We start from the raw sequence: 18,841 nt of genomic DNA, 5'->3' as shown, positions 1-18,841 counted from the left end.
CCCACATGCGAGGTTAAAATGGCAGGACGCAAGAGTGACACATCTTCCGTTTTTGTCGTCAGATCACGCACCGCTGTATGTTCAACTACAGCCGGAGGTGAGAGGTGATCCGACTAGGCGACCTTTTCATTTTGAAGCGGCTTGGTTGAAACATGAGGGGTTCAGAGAGTTGCTGGAAAATTCTTGGAAGAATGACATAAATACTCCGGAGGCTTTGGATGGTTTACGTGTGAAGCTACGAAAATGGAATTGAGAAGTGTTCGGGGATATCCACAAACGAAAGGATGCGTTAATTGAAGAAATAAAAGCTGTGCAAGACTTACTAGATATAAGTCAAACGGATGCATTGTTGAACAAAGAGGAAGAGTTGATTAAAGCGTTTGATGTGGTACTGGAACAGGAGGAGGTGCTTTGGTTTCAAAAATCGAGGGAGAAGCTGATTGCGTTGGGGGATAGAAATACAAAATATTTCCATACGATGACTATTATTCGGAGGAGAAGAAACCGGATAGAGATGCTGAAAGATGAAGAGGGGAGATGGGTTTCGGATGCATCGGAATTGGAGACTCTTGGTGTGAATTACTACAAGAGATTATATTCGCTTCAAGACGTAGATGAGGTGGTGTAGAGGTTACCAGCTGTGGGCTTTGAACACCTCACTCATGAGGAGCTTTCGGTTTTAAATGGAGCGTTTACTTCCGAGGAGGTGGAGACATCTCTGCGTAGTATGGGTCGCTTTAAAGTGCCTGGACCAGATGGTTTTAATCCTGGGTTTTATCAGCATAGTTGGGAGGTTGTAGGGCCATCGGTGACGAGATTTGTCTTGGAGTTCTTTGAGAATAATGCCTTGCCAACAGCAATGAATGATGCACTTGTGGTCTTAATTCCGAAAGGTGGAGAAGCCGGGAGAGAATAACGCAGTTTCGACGATTAGTTTGTGTAATGTTTTGTTTAAAATAATTACAAAAACAATGGTCATGCGCTTAAAGACAGTGATATCGAAGTTAATTGGTCCAGCACAGTCAAGTTTTATCCCAGGGAGACTAAGCACAGATAATATAGTTATTGTTCAGGAAGCGGTCCATTCGATGCGTCGAAAGAAAGGTCGCAAGGGTTGGATGCTTCTAAAACTCGATCTTGAGAAGGCTTATGACAGGATACGTTGGGATTTCCTAGAGGATACGTTGAGAGCGGCAATGTTACCCGAAATGTGGATTGCTTGGATCATGAAATGTGTCACTGGACCGTCGATGAATGTCTTATGGAATGGAGAAAAAACTGAACCGTTTCAGCCATCGCGGGGTTTGAGACAAGGAGATCCATTGTCACCATACCTTTTTGTCTTGTGTATGGAGAGGTTATGTCATCAGATTGGAATGGCCGTTAGCCTGAAAGAGTGGAAGCCGATTAGTCTCTCTCGTGGGGGACCGAAGTTGTCGCACGTATGTTTCGCAGATGATCTGATTCTCTTCGCCGAAGCTTCAGTTGCACAAATAAGAGTGATACGGAAGGTGTTGGAGCGTTTTTGTGTAGCTTCGGGGCAGAAAGTCAGCCTGGCAAAATCAAAGATATTTTTCTCAGGGAATGTACATAGCGATTTGGCAAAGCTCATAAGCGATGAAAGTGGTATCGAAGCCACTAAGGAGTTGGGGAAGTACCTGGAAATGCCAATCCTGCAGAAACGGATTAACAAGGACACATTTGGTGAGAATTTGGAGAGGGTCACATCGAGACTGGCTGGGTGGAAGGGTCGGTTTCTGAGCTTAGCTGGAAGAGTAACTTTGACGAAAGCGGTCATTGGGTCTATTCCTGTTCATAATATGAGCATAATTATGTTACCAGCGAGCATACTGGACAAGCTTGATCGGGTGTCGAGGGCCTTTCTCTGGGGACGTACTCTTGAGCGGAAGAAACAACATCTTATTGCATGGGACAGAGTGTGTATACCGAAATGTGAAGGTGGGCTTGGTATCCGTTCAGCGAAATCAATGAACCGAGCCTTACTGGGGAAAGTGGGATGGCGACTTTTACATGATCAAAGCAGTTTGTGGGCACGGGTGCTAAGGCATAAGTATAAAGTTCGGGATATACATGATACAACTTGGCTGGTGCCGAAAGGTACCTGGTCATCTACGTGGCGGAGTGTGAGACTGGGGCTAAGAGAGGTGGTGTTACCGGGTGTTACCTGGGTTCTCGGGGACGGGCAGGAAGTGCGATTCTGGACAGATAAATGGGTTTTAAACAGGCCCTTGACGGAGGTGGTAGTAGGTGGGTTACCGTTCCAAGATGTGGGTGCTCGAGCTTGTGAGCTATGGACAAATGGAATGGGGTGGGATTTAAATTGTATTGCACCATATGTGTCACATGAGGTGACCCTTAAGCTTGCATCGGTGGTGGTGGTAAATATGACGGGATCATTGGACAGGATATCTTGGGGAGAGGAATCTAACGGAATGTACACGGTGAAATCCGCATACTCCTTATTGACGAGAGATGAGATACCAAGACCGAACCTAGAGAGATTGTTTGAGCGGGTATGGAGAGTGATCGCGCCTGAGAGGGTTCGGGTCTTCCTTTGGCTAGTTACTCAACAAGCGTTAATGACAAATGTGGAGAGATATAGACAACATTTGTGTGATACAAGCTTGTGTCAAGTGTGTAAAGGGGGTGATGATTCCATTCTCCATGTGTTGCGAGACTGCCCGGCAATGGTTGGAGTATGGAATCGTTTAGTTCCTCTTCGCCAGAGACAAGCGTTTTTCTCTAAGTCATTGATCGAGTGGTTGTATGGTAATCTAGGAGATGCGACGGATTCCGATGGAAGCTTATGGGCTACTCTGTTCTCGATGGCGGTCTGGTGGAGTTGGAAATGGAGATGTGGAGATGTGTTTGGGAGGAGAGAGAAATGGCGTGATCGGGTAAAATTTTTACGTGATCTAGCTAGGGAGGTCACGGTGGCGCACTCGTTAGTCCATGGGAGTAAGAGGAAAACGACAACCGAACAGAGATGGATCGCGTGGAAACCTCCAAGTGAAGGATGGGTGAAGCTCAATACGGACGGTGCATCTCACGGTAACCTAGGGCTAGCTACAGCGGGCGGGGTATTGAGAGACGTTGATGGAAAATGGAGGGGAGGGTTTGCTTTAAATATCGGTATTTGTTCAGCCCCATTGGCGGAACTTTGGGGAGTGTATTATGGACTGGTCATCGCTTGGGAAAAACGAATCACGCGTTTGGAGCTGGAGGTGGATTCCGAGATTGTAGTTGTGTTTCTGAAGACAGGGATAAATGATTCACACCCGCTGTCTTTCCTGGTACGATTGTGCCATGGCTATCTATCAATGGACTGGACAGTCCGCATTGCTCACGTGTATAGGGAAGCTAATCGTCTTGCCGATGGATTAGCGAACTATGCGTTTTCATTACCGTTAGGTCTTCATATGTTTAACTTTGCTTTAGAAGGTGTCCAGTCAATTGTTTTAGAGGATGAGAACGGTTTTACCTGTCCTAGAAATGTTCGTTTGTAGTTGGTTTTTTTTTAGATTTTTAATAAATTAAGGGGGCTCTCCCCCGGTTTTAGTCAAAAAAAAAATGAAGAATACTAATTTGCATACAACAACAAAAGTAAAAATGCATTGTATTAGTAAACAATTTTCTTAGACAAAAAAAAAAAAGATGCAAACTACTTTCCAAAGTATATGATCAGAAGACTACATGAAACGCAATATTTTATTGTTAATTTAGGCATTAATCACAGTGATCAACCATGATTAAAATTACATCGAAGAACTCTAATCCTTGTGTCTTAAACCCAAGATAAGTCATTCAGCCAATTGTTTAAAATTCAGGAACCATGACCCTACTTCTACGATAAGCTAATGAATGACCATACACTTATGTAACATAGATAATAGAAGGCCAACCAAGTGTAAAACCAATACTTGTTGCGTTAACTACACCACATAGATGGACATTGTACGACTCGTATTTTTTGAGTTAATTATTTTTAAATTGATCTGGTAGAATATTGAATTTGGAATTTAAGATTTTAAATACGTATGGTACTATGGTAGGTTGGTTTTTTTTTTTTGGGACAGCATGGTAGGTTGATTTGTTAGTTCAATTTGTTGAAAAAAGAGGTAGTCACTGGAAAATTAAAAGTGATATTTTATTGCTGTATTGATGAGTATATGTAAAAAGTCCCCCTTTCGTCGGATTTAAGTTTGATACAAATCTAAATATTAGCATAAAGTATATCTATGCACATTGACATATATACACACCATTGAACTTCTATTTCAAATAGCATGAAAAGCTAATTATATTAATCTTGTTCTACCACTATTACCAAGCACTTTTTTGTCAATGATATATTCGTATTCAGACGACTGATTGATTTAGTATGCTTAAGCTTCGTAGAAAACCTGTGTTAAATTAATTAATTTAATATGATGACCATGGGTATATATATAAGTTTTCGCTATCAAGTCAACTCATATGAGTCTGTTCTAATACTATAGGATGAGATTAGTCGGTGCCTTTTTATTAAAAATGTTAAGGTTACAACTTACCAACAAACACCATAAGGTTAATTATAAGTATTCTTCAACAACGTAATTAGGCAAAGTCCCACTAGGTTCTCGTCCATTTGAATTTACTTTATTAAGAATGATTAAGCCCATAATCTTGACTATTTCACTTTGCAAATCGTCAAATGGTAGACTACTAAAGTTCTTATTAGGTTAATCATAAAACTCCACATTTCTTTTTCAGTATTAATAATTCATTTAAACCTTAGGAATCTATATGCTCCGTTTATCATATAAATACACGATGAAGTAAATTGTGAAACCCGATCACGACGATTAAAATATTTTCACACACTCAAACACTAACTCAGCAACATGGAATTCTAGCATCCTAGGTCTAATTCGGATTAGTCAAGGATGCTAAATTAAGGGGTAATTGAAAAGAGTAAAGCATTATATATAAATAACATAATTTGTGTTTAAGTAATTCGCATAATCTGTCTAGGCGTTCGCTTGCTTAGAATTACATCTTAGAATCGTGATTCGTGCAACAAAATATAATGTAAAGTCGGTACGACTCTACTTACCTCGTAAGTAAATTTCAAACAAATTATCGCACTTTTCCAATTAAATTGCCCACTTTAACTATAATTTGAGGCTTTTTCTTTTCGAAACTCAAAAGTAGCATAACAAGGCGATGAACATTTTGATTGTTGCTATTCCGTTCAAGTAATAAACGTATTAGAAATATACTTGTGAACAAAATATTGAAGCCGACCTTAGCTCAGTTGGTAGAGCGGAAGACTGTAGTCGTTGCAGACAATCTTTAGGTCGCTGGTTCGATTCCGGCAGGTCGGAATATTTTTTTCCGATTGTTTTACACTTTATGGGCTTTGAGAATTAAAAGCCAGCCCATATCATATACTTTGAAAGCTTAAAGGCAATCTCACCCGCTTGCTAGCCCGTGTTCAAAAGGTACCTTTTCTCATGATACTCTAATGTGGTTGTGAACTTCTGATGGAAGGGAAACATAAAGCTCTTTGTACATTGATTCAGGTGAGAGATGAAATCAAACATTTGTTGGATGACAACGAAAATATGGCAGACTTATACTTGACAAGGAAATGGATCCAGAGCCAGAAGCAATAGGGACATCATCAAATACATCAAATCTTCGTTAGGCATTAATCACAGTGATATTAACGAAACGAAATGATCGAGCTGCAGCTGAACTGTGCTGACCATAGCCTCGTTAATTTGTGATATAGCAGCATAAACATTGTTGGTAAGCTTGTTCGGAATGAACATACCATGCCCATTGTATAACATTCATGGCGTCTTTTGGTTACTTTGTGTGCATGGAGTGTTACTGCGCTTTGCGTTGCCCTTTTCATGCTCACCCTTGGTTACGCCAGGTGGAAGAAGCTGCTTGGCTCATAATCACATTTACCTCATAACCATTTGATACTTGTGTAATCAAAACCCATTGCCACATTTTTAATGCATATTGATGTAATTAGGCTTGCTTGATTAAAATCTCTTCATTATGCTAATAGTCTAATACAAGCTTAAATGTATATAGCAACGAATTATATATAATGGTATGAAAGCGAAACTTCTTTTCTATTTATCCATTTGTTAAAAAGAAAAAGAAACAAGAGATTAAAACTATATATTTCCATCAACGTTTGAGCCAAATGCATTTTCCGAATTTTAATAATAATAACTTTGAGTCTTTGACCTTTATTTTTTGAGTGAAATTGAATTAGTCTTGGGAAACTAGAAAAATTAAAGTAACTTGTCACTTGTCAGGTGAAATGCAACAAGATCACGACAAATGACTAATCATCTCCTTCCCGATTTCTCATTTATTTGGCTTTTAACTCTCCGCTCTCTTTGTCTTTGAGAAAGTAAAGGTAAAAAGAAAAGAAAAAAAAATGGTTACTACCCGGGGAACGCAGGCCAGAGTCACCGCAGTCTCTCACCGCCGGCCACCGACGAAGCCTGAATCTCCGGTGAAGAATTTCTTCAAGGTGGTTTTACCCTCAACCATGAAGAGTAACATGATGGTAAAAACAAAACACTTTTAAAACAGAGTATCACTTGGAAAAAAACAGTTTGCATATGTTGTTATTGGTTCGATTCTTTGTTGCTTTACACTTCTATTGCTATTTCTTGAGGTTATATCAGCAGATTCACTTGGCATTCTCATTAGATCTAAAAGGGATACCAAAATTGACAAATTGTTCTTAAGACATGCAGAGAATCATTCTTTTTTAAAAAAAGACATGCAGAGAATTTAAGATCTGACATTTTTGTTACTTCTTTTCTGGAAAATCTCATTGTGTTAAAAAACAGAGGATTCCGACAAGATTTGTAAAGCTACAAGGGTCTAAACTCTCCGAGGTTGTTACATTAGAGTCTCCTGTGGGATTCAAGCGTTCGATAAAGCTTAAACGGATCGGTGAAGAGATTTGGTTCCAGGAGGGTTGGAGTGAATTTGCAGAAGCTCATTCCATCAGTGAAGGCCATTTTCTCATATTTAAATACAAAGGAAACTCGAGTTTCCTTGTAACGATCTTCGATGTTTCAGCTTGTGAAATTGACTATCCACTGGATGAAGTTCATATCAGTGACAGCGACGATGAGGTAGTTGACATTACAGACGCTGAGTTTCTTCCAACTCAAGGTACAGGGGGAGATGATCAATCTGTTAAAGGTGGTGCCTCAGAGGACAAACGCAAGAATAGACCAAGAGACAACGAGTTTGAGAAGATTTTAAACGGTAAGAACCAAAAAAAAAAAGACTTTGTTCTTAATAACAACGTTATGAGTATGAAGATTAGGATCTGAATTTCTTTATCTTCGTGTAGATGTTGATGGGATTAATCCAATCGTTCTTGAAGAAGAAGAAGAAGAAAAGAGAGTCTTCAGGGAATAACAGTTCTTTTAGCAGAACCGAGACCTGCAAGTGTTGTGTAATGTTTAATTATTGACTTGATGAAACCAAAACTTGAATTGCACAAGAAATTAGTTTTTGATTCTGACCTTGTAACAAAATATTTTTAAATAAAACTGTAACCAGGTCTTGTTTTGATTCTTCTTTCTTTCATCTCTTTCCTTACCTTCTCTACCTCTACCCATTTCCCTTTAGAAGCTAACACATTCGATAAAGCGACATAGTCTTCGCATTCAGAACCAGACAGCTTCTTCTCCTCTCGTTCCATCTCAAGAAGAGCCTTTCCGATCTCTTCTCCCATCACAGTCTCTCCATAAATGCTGCAGGCATTGCAGAGACATCTTAACATGATAGTGTCGGGTTTGATAGGCATAGCTAATACAAACTCATACGCTTCTTGTAACCTCCCTGCTTTACCGAGAAGATCTACTATGCATCCGTAGTGTTGAATAACCGGAGTGACACCAAATCTTGTCCTCATGCTCTGAAACAACTCGAGTCCTTCTTGAACAAGACCTATATGACGATAAGCCGAAAGCAAGCTAGTGAAAGTTACTTCGTTTGGTTTAATCCCAGATTCTGCCATCCTGTTTAGAAGATTCGGTGTTTCGTTTCCTCTTCCGTTGAGAGCTAGCCCCGTTGCCATCGAAGTCCATGTCAATACATTCTTCACTTTCATTTGCTCGAACACGGAGATAGCACTATCTAAGCAACCGCATTTTGAGTACATGTCTACAAGTCCAGTACCAACAAAGACATCAACTTCGGGTGTAAAACCGAGTTTTTCAATGTAACCATGAACAAGGGAACCGATTTCGAGAAGACCCGTTTGAGAGATGGCTGAGAGAACGCAAACCATGGTTGTATCAGTAGGTCTAACTCCATCACCGCAGCAGGAGAATCTCCGAAACAGAATCATAGCCTTTCTAGCATTGTGATTCCCTTTGTCCTTAAGTGAACAATATCCTCCGATCATTGCGTTCCATGTAACAGAGGTTCTCTCAGGCATTTCGTCGAACACTTTCCTCGCGTAACGTAAATCACCATTCTTTGCGTAGAAATGTAGTAAAGTGGTTCCAATCAATTCAGATTCGGAGAGAAGCCCAAGCTTTACCACCATCCCGTGAACAATTCTGCCAACCCGCAACGCCGAAACAGATGAAGCTGACCTGGCACAAGCGCCAAGGACGAAGACAAACGTGCGCTCGTTGAGGAAAAGCAGCGAGCTTTTCGATGCCCAATTGGCGAAAATCCGAATCGAGTCCTCTGGTTTGCTGCATTTAAGCAATGTATTGAAGAGAAACTTGTCGGGATTACTGAATCGAGGGAACACAAGTGAATGAGCAAGCTTTGAGCTTTCTGAAGATGGCTTCGAACAGTAATGGCCTATGAGTTTGCCGAAAAGAGAATTCTCTTGGCAGCCATTAATGACCAGCTGAGCATGAATCTGCTTAGCCTGGATTAGGGTTTTTGAATTCTGGTGCAACAAAGACAAAAATCTTGCTCCAGGGAAAACCGAGCTCATACGCGCCAACTCTGATTTTGAAATTTCCAAAAGCGAAGGAGAAGGAAAAAAAGAAACAAAGGAGAAGAGAGAAAATAAAAATCGAATATTCAACAACACAAACCCATCTTCATCATATCATCTTTCTTGGTCACAAAGTATCGATACCAAATTGATGGAGATTAGGTATTTACAAACTTCTAAAGACTTCTTAGCCCTAACTTTTCTACTCAAACAATTTGAGTTCCACTCAGAGAGGTTATATATAATGAAAACAACTTATCCACATCGAAAAGCAGAAAAGCGAACGAGACACTGACGCAATGACACAGAGAGATAGAGAGAGTTTTTAGTTGTTTTTGAATTAAGACACACCTACACGGAATTGTCCCCCAACTGCAGATCGATCACAACCATAATACCTACAGTGAGTGATCTCTTGTTTCAGACGTACTCGTTGACTCGAAAGGCTGTCACTTTCAGAACGAAATCTCTGGTTCTGAGCAGCTCGAACACGCACACGTCACCTTCTCCTAGGTTGTTCTCCAGAGTGAACTCGTACCATCCTTGGCTGAATTTGGCTCTCCCGGCTTTGTAGAGGCATCGCACGGGCCATTGTTTCTCCGCTAGCTGGACCTTGATGAATCCTGAGATCCCACTTAAATACTTCTCAGCAAAACCAGAAGGCAGATACTGTTGAAAAGAAACACAAAAAGAAATTAGACGATGGCCCGTAGATGTTGGCTTTTTTCATCCAACACTCAAAATGTTGTAATAAAGATCTTGACTTGAAGTTCTGAGATGTTTTTGTTAATAATTACCATGATGCAACCTCTGTATAGATAGGATGGTCGCAGAACAACTCTGAAGAAAGGGTTTGTTGGCTCGAACGTTTTGGCAGCATTGATGGCCCTCTCCCTCTCTTCTGCAGTCACGGTTCTCTTTCTCGCAGAAGCACTCTCGTAGAACTTTGAACGGTTCTCTGGGTCATCATCGCGCGGAGCAGATGAGTTTATTTCCTCTGGATAAACCAATGTCAAAACGATTTTTAATGAGGATCAATAGTGATGAACAAGAGTCTTGAGAGTTTAAAAGAGGGAAAATGCTTACCAGGGTCAGCGTTTTTCTTCTTCCTCCCTCTCTTTTTCGGAACTTTTGGGGTTGGCGTTGCCTCCTCAGCTGGAAAAAAAAAAGAAAGTAAATATTAAAACTCAAATCTTTAAAAGAACGAGTAAGCTGGAGATCTCCAAGAAAGATAAAAAGAAATCACCTTTAACAGGTCCAGTGAACAAGCTTTGAATGGCTGAACCAGAATATCCTTTATTGGCGGGTACAGTAGAATCAGGAAGTGGTGATGGGTACACGGAAGAAGGATAGATGACCTCTGCATCTTCGTCTTCAAGGTCTTCGAACAAACGTGCGCGTTTGAAGTGGTTGTGCGCAGAATCCATGAGACCGGTGGAATGGTAATTGATCTCAGAGTGGGATAGATTGAAAATGTAAACGCTAAAGGCAGAGTTTCCTTCGTATCTAAAAATCAAAAGGTAACCAATGCGAATGGAGTAACGGTCAACAAACTCTTGCCAACCATCTTGAAACCAAATTTTGTTCTCAGCTTTCCTTAGTCCTACACGCCAAACATGACCGTCAGGTACTGTGAGTGCAACAGCTACCGATAGCTCGTCCTTGAATTTACTCACAAACTTATCTGGGACTCTCTGCACAAGCATACCGGAATGCAAAAAAATAAAACAAAAATTATATAAAGATACACAAGATATTGGTGGAGAACCTAGTTTAAAAATCACAATTCAAATGGTCATGTTTCAGTTTTCAAGGCACCAACAAGGAGACACAGTCCATTACTATATCTGTAACAATGTATCTTTGACTAGAGAGATTATGCGATCTTATCAAATAAATCCTATGCTTGTGACGTTTTAGGTAAACATTCAAGCCTATGTTAACCGAAAGTTTTATTCCTGGGAGTTTCTCTTTGCTTATATGCAAAATTGAGAACCAAATAGTATTTAAGTTTGTCCATAACAATCCACAAACTGTATCATCTACTGTGATAATAAAGCAGATAATAAACCGTAAATGCGCTCTCCTTTTTTTTTCTACACAAAACACTTTATCTTAAGGAAACAAGAAGAAACTTAAAACATAGACATTTAGATAACAAAAGTCAATCACTACTCAGTTTTAAAGTTTCACTCACAAGATACAATACTCTATTATCAATAAGGAATCTAAAATCTCAGACCTATTTAGTCAAAACTGAGAAGACAGTGAAAATAGAGTATGCAAAACAGATCTCAATGTTTTCTCCTCAGTGCATCAATCTGACAGAATCATACATCTTATCATAGTCAGAAGTCAACTCAATCGAAACACATTCCTAAACTACACTCAGTTTGCTGTCAGAGAAGAGATATTCCCATCAATACATGTAGATTTCAAATCTACAAGTTCCCATTTAGACGAATTATACAACACAAGCTTACAAAATGAAACTTTTCAATCTTCCTGACTCATTTTTTTCAGCTCCCAACACTGAAAAAGAATAAAAATACAACCTTGACCCGGTTTCTACCAAGAATAAAAAAAAACAGCTTAATTGCAGGAAATCAAAGAAGAGTCATAACGCATAATCTTTGCAAACTCGACACCAGATTCTTAACTTTGGAAACCCTCAATTTCGCATCAAAATCAAAGAATTAAAACTTTTGAAGGCAAACAAAAAGAAGAAGAGATTTTTGGATAAAGGGAAGAGGGAGAGAAGGAGAGAGAGTTTACCAGACGCTTTTCCTGGATAGTGGATGAGAAAATCAGCTTGTGGAAGAAAGGGCGTGGCATGTTCAGAGAAACAGTGACGAAGTAAAGAAGAAAAAAAAAAGAGAAGAAGAAGAGACCGAAGTCAGATCATAAAACGACGCCGGAGAATACGGAGACAGAGACTGAGAACCCTTTCAGATCTGAAGGAGTTTATAAAAAGCTTTGATTATGGTCAAAGGGGTTACACAACACTCTCTCTTTTCTTTTCCACCTGACCTGAGTGACCCAACCAAACCCCCAAAAAAAAAATGGAAAAGAAAAATGTTTTTAAAAAAAAAAACCAACTTGTGTAGCTCGAACGAGTTGAATCTGTGTTTTCTCCTTTGACTCGGTGAGTCGAATCGGTTAATCACTCGTGTGTTTTTATTACTGATTTTTTTTTTATAATTAACTAATCAAAAAGCCGACCGCCCCCACCTACTCTTCTTTTTCGACCATTTTTTTTCCTCTCCTTTTTTATTACTGATTTACAAATATTAATATTTGTTTATTTTTTCTTTTGATTTAAAGATTTGTTTTTTTTTTGGGTACAAATATAGTTTTTCCCCCTTTATGAATATCACACATATTATATTATCGTTAGCACAAATAGTATTTGCACTGTGAACAAAAATTTGATATTTAACTCCCATTTGCAAAACAATGGAATTATAAGCTCCTCTTATAGTTTAAACAACAATTTATGCTCTTACGTTTTGTGGGTTTAATTTATGCTCTTAACATTGGCCATGTTCACTACCTAATTAGTACAAACACCTTAGACATTATATTAGGAAATGTTTTGCTAATGAACATAATGTGATTAATTAAGCCTTGAAGTGATCAATCTGGATGTTCTCAACTTGGAGCTTCTTGAAATCACTTCTGTTTCTTGAAACAAAGAACTTGCCCCAATTGTACTTTTTGTAACAAGGTGGGTTTTCTTCACTTGTAAGCTCCTCCAATGGCTCAATATTGGCTTCGTGCGATGGGAAAAAGAAGAACGGTATCGAGAATCTCTCTTTGCTTGTGTTTACTACCACTCTATGTTCTGCACTCCAATACTTGTCATTTGTCCACACCTAACTCCACAACATAAAAGTTTATAAGACCAAACTGCATTCATCGAATCTAAATATAACAAATCAAAGATTGTATATTGGTTTCTTGATCCCTCGTGATTGCTTCTAGACGAATGAAAAGTTCATATTTTTACCTGCATACAATTGCCAATGTTAATGATCAAAGCATCAGGGATCGGTTTCACTGAGATCCATTGTCCATCCGATCTACGGCTCACTTGTAATCCACCAACACTATCTTGGGCCAAGACGGTTAGAGCTCCTCCATCTTTGTGACGTCCAACGCCTAACGCAAGCTCCGGGTTTGGGCAAGGAGGGTAATGATTAAACCGCAGAAAGCTCGTTTGCTCCTTGAAATAGCCCGTTAAACGATCACCGGCTAGACCTAAGCTAATGGAGATAAGCTCCAAGAGCTTGAATGCTAACTTCTCAACTTCTCTTGCATATTCTTGGCATACCTCTCTACCACACATGATTAAGCAAGTACATACTTAGATTATAGTAAGTGGATTCGAGACAGGCCCATTGGGCCTTAAACCCTTTTTTAAAGCGAATCAATCAATGAGAGGAATCAAATGATCACCTGAAATCAGAAGGATTATGAGGCCACTGGTTCGTGAGCTCTCTGAGCTCGGTGTCTTCCGGCTCCGGAGTCGCCGGAGCAATCGTCGGATCTTGCAAGAGGAAATCGAAAACTTCTTTCCAGTCTCTAACGTTTTTAGTGTGTTCCTCGTCGTGATAACCCATAGGATTCACTTCGTCTCTTTTCACTCTCCTCTTCTCCTCCGTCGGTAGATCGAAAAATTCCGCCGCCGTCTTCTCTACTCGACGCCTTAAATCCGACGATAAGCCGTGGTTGATCACCTGGAAAAATCCCCATCTCTCGCATGCTTCTGCGATCTCTGTCGCAATCGTCGTCTTGTCGCTATTGGGATCTTCGATGATGGAGGAGAGGTCGATGGTCGGGATCTCGTCGGAGAAAATGAAATCACCGGAGTTTGTGAGATGAGTTCTTGGTCTGTGTTCCGGAGCTTGGATAAAAGCTTCGTCGAGTCCTCCCATGGCGGTTTTTTGCGATGGTTGATTTGGTAAAGGCTTTTGGACTTTGGAGATATCAGATAAATTTTGTGGTGCGGTTTGGGTTGGTTTTTAAGACAATGCCACGTAGACTTCGTGTGTATCGTAAAAAATAGGTAATGAAATGAATCTAGACTAATTTATGTACGTTAATTAGGGGATTAACAGTCATGGTTAGGACCAGAAGACGCCAAATATGAATGTGGACGGAATCTTCATAAAGGTCATGAGTAGGCTGGGCAAAAAACCCGGATCCGAATATCCGAACCGGAACCGAATCGAAATGGAGGAATCGAATCCGAACCAAAATTTTTAAAAATAACCGGCCAATTTAACTTACACACATTTGTATGATAATAAGTTGGATCGGTAAAGAAAAAAAATCACGATACATTATATTATTATAGGTTACAGAACTTTGAAGTGATCGATCTGAATGGTATCGATCTCATCAAGTTTACGAAAATCGGTTCTGTTCCGACTGACATAGAACTTACCCCAATTATAGCCTTTGTATCTTGAAGGGTTTTCACTAGTCACAAGCTCTTCTAATGGCTTCACTTCCACGTCATGTGAAGGCATCAAGAAGAATGGTATTGAATATCTCTCTCTTGTTGTATTCACCGCCACTCTATGTTCTGCACTCCAATACTTTTCATTTGTCCACACCTATTATTCATATTCATAATCATTACTTTTATTATTAAGTAATTTTTGGTCAATGTTGCTTAAAATTCTTAGAAAGAAATATAATATCAAGAATTTTACCTGCATACAATATTGCCAATGTTGATGACAAGAGCATCAGAGATGGGTTCTATCTGAAACCAAACACCGTCTGATCTACGACTCACTTGTAATCCTTTAACCTCATCAACAGCCAATATCGTCAAGACGTTTGCATCCGTGTGGTGGCCAAGACCTAAAGCTAGGTCTGGTCGTGGACATGGTGGGTAACGGTTTACCCTAATCAAACTCATTTGCTCCTTGAAGTAGTCATTAAAACGTTCTCTTGGTAAGCCTAAGCTTGATGAGACGAGTTCTAATAGCTTAAACGCAAGTTTTTCCGCGTGCTTTGAATATTCTTCATGTGCTTCCCTATAATCAAAGTTTGAGATAGAAAGAAAGAAAATGAACTTCGTAAAAATAAAATAAATGGTTCTTCAACTAACAAAATAAAAATATCTAGAATTGGATACCTGAAATCAGAAGGAAACTGAGGCCACTTGTTGTAAACAACTTTTAAACCTTCATCTTGAGGATGATCTGTTGAAGTAGGAAGATACATGGGATCCTTGAAATGCACGTCAAACACTTCTTTCCAATCTCTAACGTTCTTTGTAGGTTCTCCATCATAATATCCCATTGGATTCACCTCGTCCCTCTTCACTTTTATCTTCTCTTCTTGAGGTTGATCGAAAAACTTCTTCACAACTTTCTCTAATCGCTGTCTTGCATCGCAAGGCACACCATGGTTGATCACTTGAAAAAATCCCCATTTTGCACAGGCATCTCCAATCGCTGAGATCACGATTTGAACCTTTTTAGGATCATCGAGGTGAGAGAGATCTATCGTCGGTATATCTTCGGAGTCGATGCTGGTGAAATTCAAATCTGCTCTATCTGGTGCTTGGATGAAAGTTGGATCAATTTTCTCCATTGTTAGAGGTAATTAGAAGTTTGGGGATTCAGTTCGGTGACGAGTTTATGTTGATGCGATGCGATTGTGTCCAGAACAATTATTTGTTATAAACATGCTGTTTATTTTTTAAAATTGCCCACTTAATATATTTTTAAGTAAAATGTAATTATTTTTGTTATACCCATTTGTTCTTATCTGTATGTCATCATTAATAATGTTAAGAGATGCTCTTGTAGTTACAAAATAAAAAAGAAAGAAGATGCCTCTTCGTCGAGGAAAAAAAAGATCCCCTTTGAAAACCTTTATGATAAATAAATCATCATAAAATAATGAAAACCTTATGTGAGAAATTACCTAAATTAAAAATTACTATAAAATAAAAATGCCATTAGTACGACAACCTAATTTTTCTTATTTTCGATTTCTTCCAATACAAACATGGAATAAAAATTCACTACAAAATCATGATGTCATTGAAAATTTAAAATCTCGCAAACTTACATCAAACAAACATGATCAAATTTATTCTTTCCGACATAAACTCAGATTTATTGTCTTCAGCGGCATAAACTCGGTCTCTCACACATTATTACATCAAGGGCTTACAGTAACATCATCGTTTGGTAAAAAAAAAAAAGGTACATATATAGTATCAAGTTGCAAGTTTGAAGTCGTCGATTTGAATGTTTTGGATTTCGAGTTTTCGAAAATCGCTTCTGTTTCTGCTCACATAGAATTTACCCCATTTATATCCTTTATATCTTGGAGGGTTTTCAGGACTTACAAGTTCTTCTAATGGCTTCACTTCCACATCATGTGAAGGCATTAAGAAGAATGGTATCGAGTATCTTTCTCTTGTTGTGTTCACCACCACTCTATGTTCTGCACTCCAATACTTATCATTCGTCCATACCTATATTACCACATTTACATTATAATATATGTAGTCATCATCATACTTCAATGTTAGAAGAATGAGAAATATTATTACCTCCATACAATTGCCCATATTGATAACAAGAGCATTAGGGACGGGTCTAATCGGAAACCAAACACCGTCAGATCTACGACTAACTTGTAATCCTCCAACTTCGTCTTGAGCCAGTAGACTTATAACGTCTGCATCTTTGTGATGGCCTACACCTAAAGCTAGGTCAGGTCGTGGACATGGTGGATAACGATTTATCCTGAAAAAACTCATTTGTTCTTTGAAGTAATCATGAAAACGTTCTTTTGGTAACCCTAAGCTTAATGAGATTAGTTCTAAAAGCTTGAACGCTAGTTTTTCAGCGTGTCTTGCATAGTCTTCACATGCCGCCCTATAAATGAATTGGACAAACAAAGAAGAGATTAGCTTGAAAATTAAAATTAGAATAAAATCATCGAATTCGTGTATCATATCATATGCTGATATGCAGAGTTGGAAGATAGCGTTCACGTGTCTCCAATAGATTTGTGAAAAAGTGATAAGGTTCTGATCATAGAATAGTTCCGAATTCTAAATCATCTAACTAAAAGAGAATTACCTGAAATCAGAAGGAAATTGAGGCCACTTATTGTAAACAACTCTTAAACCTTCATCTTCAGGATCTGTGGAAGAAGGGATAACCATTGGATCTTTGAAATAAACATCAAACACTTCTTTCCAGTCTCTAACGTTCTTCGTGTGCTCTCCATCATGGTACCCTACCGGATTCACCTCGTCTCTCTTCACCTTTATCTTCTCTTCCATAGGCAAATCGAAGAACGTCTTCACAGTTTCCTCCACACGCTTCCTTTCGTCACAAGGCACACCATGATTGATCACCTGGAAAAATCCCCATTTCTCACATGCATCACCGATCTCCGAGATCACATTTTGGACATCTTTGGGGTCGTCGAGGCGCGAGAGATCAATCACAGGTATTTCGTCCGGTTGGTTAGGGATGAAATTGGATTCTGATCTATGCTCTGGTGCTTGGATGAAAGTTGGATCAAGATCCTCCATTTGCTACAAGTAATGACTTTGGGGATTATGAGTCAAAAGAGTTTATGCTGTGTTTGGTTGGATGTCCACAACAAGAATGTTGCTAATTATATACACCACTTTAACAAATGGAAAATCTTTTTTTTTTTTTTTAACGCATATATGTCATGGTTAACAATATAATATAACACTACAACTTTGCTAACTTTGACGAACTCAGTAACTGAGACTTTTTTCTCGTTGAATGAATTTTAAAATTAGCTAGTATTAAGCCGGTCAGAGGATATTTTGAATCATATGAATTAATTAACACTTTAATTGACAAATAAAAAACATGTCATAGTCGAAGTTGTATCAAGATTTAGGACAAAATTAAATTGATCTTGGAAAGCTGGATTAAAAAAAAAGATTCATAGTTGAACACTAATTTAAGTTGACTTTTTGGGTCAAAACCATTTAAGTTGACTTACTTCTCGTCATACACAAGGAAAAAAAATCTGAGATAGGCAATAATTTGTTTTTCAAATTATGAATCATTCTAAATGTGAATCTATTTGAGAATATTTAGAAAATTGAAAGTCAGAAATATGGTAGTTGCCATTGAAGACCAGGATTAAACTTAACTAGTAGTATTAGGTTTGCTTAAGGACAAGCAAATCAAACGATATGAATTCAAGAAGAAATGAAAAAATGAATGGATATTAAACACTTTGGAAAGTAAACAAAAACACATTAAAATCCCAAAAAAGGTAGATAAAAGTGAGTGATAAACACGAGAGATATGAGGAATTTACACTATAGACAGAGAATTACAGATAGGTTTTTACGGTTCATTTTGGAAAAGTCACTTCTAAAAATCATCTACTTACAGAATACAATGGTCAAATTAATAAATGTTTATTTTTGTTACAAACATGGTTAATTGGGAAAAAAATTTGGACCAAAATGTAAAATATTAAAAATGGTTGGTTCAGTAGCCTGGGAACATTGGCGGTGGTGGAGATGCATATTGGAATCCGATGTTTGGTGGGAGGATAAAATCATCGCCGCCGTCGTTATTTCCCGGTGGCGGTGCAGTTACAACCGGTGGTAGAGTTGAAGATGATGGTGATTTTTCCGGTGCTTCAACAACATGTGTTGTTGGTGTTGGTGCTTCGACTTGCTCGTTTGATGGAGCTGGGGATAGATCTGGTTGGTTAGTTGGTGTCGGAGCAGGACTCGAACGGAACACTGGTGATTGGTCTGATTCTGATGGTGCTCGACGT

At 38.8% G+C, this 18,841-nt stretch overlaps 7 protein-coding genes and 1 non-coding gene across 8 annotated transcripts in view; 2 read left to right on the top strand and 6 right to left on the bottom strand.

Moving 5' to 3' along the window:
* Nucleotides 1-5,302: 5,302 nt before the first annotated feature.
* TRNAY-GUA lies at nucleotides 5,303-5,387 on the top strand. The gene is given in 2 exon segments: nucleotides 5,303-5,339; nucleotides 5,352-5,387. It is a non-coding gene; the product is annotated as a tRNA-Tyr (tRNA).
* Nucleotides 5,388-6,378: 991 nt separating this feature from the next.
* Nucleotides 6,379-7,599, top strand: LOC18023092 (B3 domain-containing protein At3g18960). Its single transcript, XM_006406483.2, has 3 exons — nucleotides 6,379-6,598; nucleotides 6,888-7,314; nucleotides 7,403-7,599. The coding sequence occupies exons 1-3, from the start codon at nucleotides 6,467-6,469 to the stop codon at nucleotides 7,468-7,470; spliced, it is 627 nt and encodes a 208-aa protein (XP_006406546.1). The 5' UTR covers nucleotides 6,379-6,466; the 3' UTR covers nucleotides 7,471-7,599.
* On the bottom strand, nucleotides 7,468-9,013 carry LOC18023090 (pentatricopeptide repeat-containing protein At3g18970). Its single transcript, XM_006406484.2, has one exon. The coding sequence runs from the start codon at nucleotides 9,011-9,013 to the stop codon at nucleotides 7,595-7,597; it is 1,419 nt and encodes a 472-aa protein (XP_006406547.1). The 3' UTR covers nucleotides 7,468-7,594.
* Nucleotides 9,014-9,085: 72 nt separating this feature from the next.
* Nucleotides 9,086-12,132, bottom strand: LOC18023089 (B3 domain-containing transcription factor VRN1). The gene is made up of 5 exons (XM_006406482.2): nucleotides 11,792-12,132; nucleotides 10,263-10,710; nucleotides 10,103-10,171; nucleotides 9,814-10,013; nucleotides 9,086-9,685 (listed from the first exon to the last, which is right to left on the bottom strand). Exons 1-5 carry the CDS (start codon nucleotides 11,849-11,851, stop codon nucleotides 9,437-9,439), a joined length of 1,026 nt encoding a protein of 341 aa, XP_006406545.1. The 5' UTR covers nucleotides 11,852-12,132; the 3' UTR covers nucleotides 9,086-9,436.
* A 445-nt stretch (nucleotides 12,133-12,577) lies between these two features.
* On the bottom strand, nucleotides 12,578-14,054 carry LOC18023088 (protein DMR6-LIKE OXYGENASE 1). Its single transcript, XM_006406481.2, has 3 exons — nucleotides 13,475-14,054; nucleotides 13,026-13,353; nucleotides 12,578-12,891 (listed from the first exon to the last, which is right to left on the bottom strand). The coding sequence occupies exons 1-3, from the start codon at nucleotides 13,951-13,953 to the stop codon at nucleotides 12,637-12,639; spliced, it is 1,062 nt and encodes a 353-aa protein (XP_006406544.1). The 5' UTR covers nucleotides 13,954-14,054; the 3' UTR covers nucleotides 12,578-12,636.
* A 322-nt stretch (nucleotides 14,055-14,376) lies between these two features.
* Nucleotides 14,377-15,679, bottom strand: LOC18023087 (protein DMR6-LIKE OXYGENASE 2). The gene is given in 4 exon segments (XM_006406480.2): nucleotides 14,377-14,637; nucleotides 14,737-14,745; nucleotides 14,748-15,066; nucleotides 15,168-15,679. Coding segments are annotated over 4 exon segments (1,050 nt in total). The 5' UTR covers nucleotides 15,629-15,679.
* Nucleotides 15,680-16,115: 436 nt separating this feature from the next.
* Nucleotides 16,116-17,650, bottom strand: LOC18023086 (flavonol synthase/flavanone 3-hydroxylase). The gene is made up of 3 exons (XM_006406479.2): nucleotides 17,137-17,650; nucleotides 16,602-16,929; nucleotides 16,116-16,523 (listed from the first exon to the last, which is right to left on the bottom strand). The coding sequence occupies exons 1-3, from the start codon at nucleotides 17,595-17,597 to the stop codon at nucleotides 16,263-16,265; spliced, it is 1,050 nt and encodes a 349-aa protein (XP_006406542.1). The 5' UTR covers nucleotides 17,598-17,650; the 3' UTR covers nucleotides 16,116-16,262.
* Nucleotides 17,651-18,546: 896 nt separating this feature from the next.
* LOC18023085 (pollen-specific leucine-rich repeat extensin-like protein 1) overlaps nucleotides 18,547-18,841 on the bottom strand; it is a 1,660-nt gene continuing 1,365 nt past the window's right edge. Inside the window, exon 2 of the mRNA XM_006406478.2 lies at nucleotides 18,547-18,738. Coding sequence (XP_006406541.2) covers nucleotides 18,547-18,738 — 192 coding nt within the window. The remainder of the gene's footprint in view (nucleotides 18,739-18,841) is intronic.

Source organism: Eutrema salsugineum, unplaced genomic scaffold (genome assembly GCF_000478725.1).
Source record: "Eutrema salsugineum unplaced genomic scaffold, Eutsalg1_0 scaffold_13, whole genome shotgun sequence".
Classification (NCBI taxonomy): Eukaryota; Viridiplantae; Streptophyta; class Magnoliopsida; order Brassicales; family Brassicaceae; genus Eutrema; species Eutrema salsugineum.
This window is presented reverse-complemented; position numbering and strand designations above follow the sequence as displayed.